Genomic DNA, 1,923 nt, shown 5'->3' on the forward strand with positions numbered 1-1,923 from the left:
GGGAGGGGCCGCGCGGGCAGGACCCGGGCGGGGCGGACGCCTCCCTCGGACGGACGCGCAGGGGGCCGCCGGGCAAACCCGTCCTTCCCTCTGGGGCTGGGTTCCCCACGCGAACCCTGGGGATGGGTCAGAAAGGTCCCCGAGGCCCTTCTCCGCTCCGAGGGGAAGGGGCGGCCTCGTGGCCCCGGATGTGAGGGGTAAAAGCTGGGGTGGAGATTGGAGAACCTGCTGAATAAAGCCAACGTGGTTCAAACAGGCCGTGGGGCTGGATTAGCAAACTGTCGCGGAAGGGGGCGGTGGTCTGCTTACGCGCGCGCGGGGACTTTGGAGTGTGGTTCCAGGCTGAGCCTGTGACTGGGCGAGCCCTTCGCCTCTGCGGACCGCAACTGCCCGCCTTGGTCATCAAGCGTTTTTGAAATGGCCACAGGAGCGCAGGGCAGCGCGCGCGGCGTACTGGAGGTGCTCGGTAGGCGCATGAACAATGAAGATGGCCGGCGACCACCGCCGAGTTGGTACCAAAACTGTGGTGTCTCCACCCGTGTGTCCAAACTGCAGCCGGGAGCCGGCCACTGCGCGTTCCGGGGGAGGTCCACTCCGGAAATCTGGGCTCCACCGCCCTTCAGAGACCCCAGTTCCTGGAGTTCTGCTGCCCCCTATTGGTTACTAGAGACGAGTAGCTGACACGTGGAGGACCCAGAACCGAGACCAAGGGTCACTGTTTTGAGCCAGAATTGGTTGCCAACTCTTGGCCTCACCTTCCGCCTCGGTCTTCTTTTCGCTCAAAGACGCTCGAGTGCACCTGTCTTTCCTGCAGGTCTTGTTCACGGCCTCCCCTTACCTGGGTTATCTACCCCTGCCCATGCATTCTGCTAAGTTACATAGATTCGTTTTTGTCCAAGCATTCCTGTGGCCTCACCCCCGCTGAAGTCTCAAGTACAGCCCTACATTTGTTCCTCAGTTCGTCACTGTGTGTGGGAACCACTGACAGTGAGTTCTCGCCTAGTAACTCACCTTCGTGCACGGGACGCACAGTAGGGCATCAGCCACCTTTGTTGAATTAAAAGTCTGGACAGGGCCAGGGCCAGAGGGCCCGTCCTCTGGGGCTTCCTGCTCCTTGAAAACTTGTACCCTAAATCAAACACCATCTATCCTGGATTGTCTCTGGCCATTTTCTACCTTTGTTTGTGGGGGAAGGAGGTGAAACCCCTCTAGCTGTACCCCACCGTAAGGCTGCCCCTCTCCCCCGCCAAAGAGCCTTCGCTGTCTGAACAAAAGCACGTGGTCACTCGGGCGTCGCGCAGGGCGTTTATGGACGGGAGAGGAAGAGCAGGTGCTCAGTTCGGCGGACCGGCTAGTCGCCCTTGGGCGCGGCCTTCACCCTCATTTCGGCCAGTTTGTGGGTGAGGAAGCCCCACTTGAAGCCGGCCGCGGGGTCAGCCTCCCGTGGCTCGGGGCGCTCGGCGGCGTCCTCCACAGCCTCCTCCCCGGCTTCAGCGCTCGGCTCCGAGGTGGCTTCTGCGCCGCGCAGTATGGACGCCGCGGCCGCCTGCTGCTGCTGCCACCTGCTGGCGAAGGCGCCCCAGAATCCCGGCCCGCGCGGCACCGCCTCTGCCGCCGCCGAGCCCGGCTGGGGGGGCGGCGCCGCCAGAGGGCTGCGGGAGAGGGGTGGGGTCAGGGGCGGCGGGAGACGCCGGCCGGAGTTCCCGGGGAGAAGTCAGCGGCCGCGTGCAGATCCTGCCGGATCGCCTGATGCCCGCAAGACGGGGCAGATCCGGGCCTGGGGGCCAGGGCGGGCTCAGAGCCACCGGGAAAGGCCCCAGCGGCGAGGCTGACCAGGGCGCCGGGATCGGAACCCCTGGCTGGAGAGCGGGGCCTGGGGATACAGGAGAGACCCGAGGCTGGATGAGAGAAGCCAGTTTGCTA

The 1,923-nt window shown here is 64.5% G+C and overlaps 1 protein-coding gene across 1 annotated transcript in view; it reads left to right on the forward strand.

Moving 5' to 3' along the window:
- Positions 1-677, forward strand: part of FAM110D (family with sequence similarity 110, member D) — a 1,663-nt gene extending 986 nt beyond the window's left edge. Inside the window, exons 2-3 of the mRNA XM_004679390.1 lie at positions 408-466; positions 556-677. Coding sequence (XP_004679447.1) covers positions 408-466; positions 556-677 — 181 coding nt within the window. The remainder of the gene's footprint in view (positions 1-407; positions 467-555) is intronic.
- Positions 678-1,923: the final 1,246 nt, after the last annotated feature.

Source organism: Condylura cristata, unplaced genomic scaffold (genome assembly GCF_000260355.1).
Source record: "Condylura cristata isolate star-nosed mole 26May11 unplaced genomic scaffold, ConCri1.0 scaffold00008, whole genome shotgun sequence".
NCBI classification, from domain to species: domain Eukaryota; kingdom Metazoa; phylum Chordata; class Mammalia; order Eulipotyphla; family Talpidae; genus Condylura; species Condylura cristata.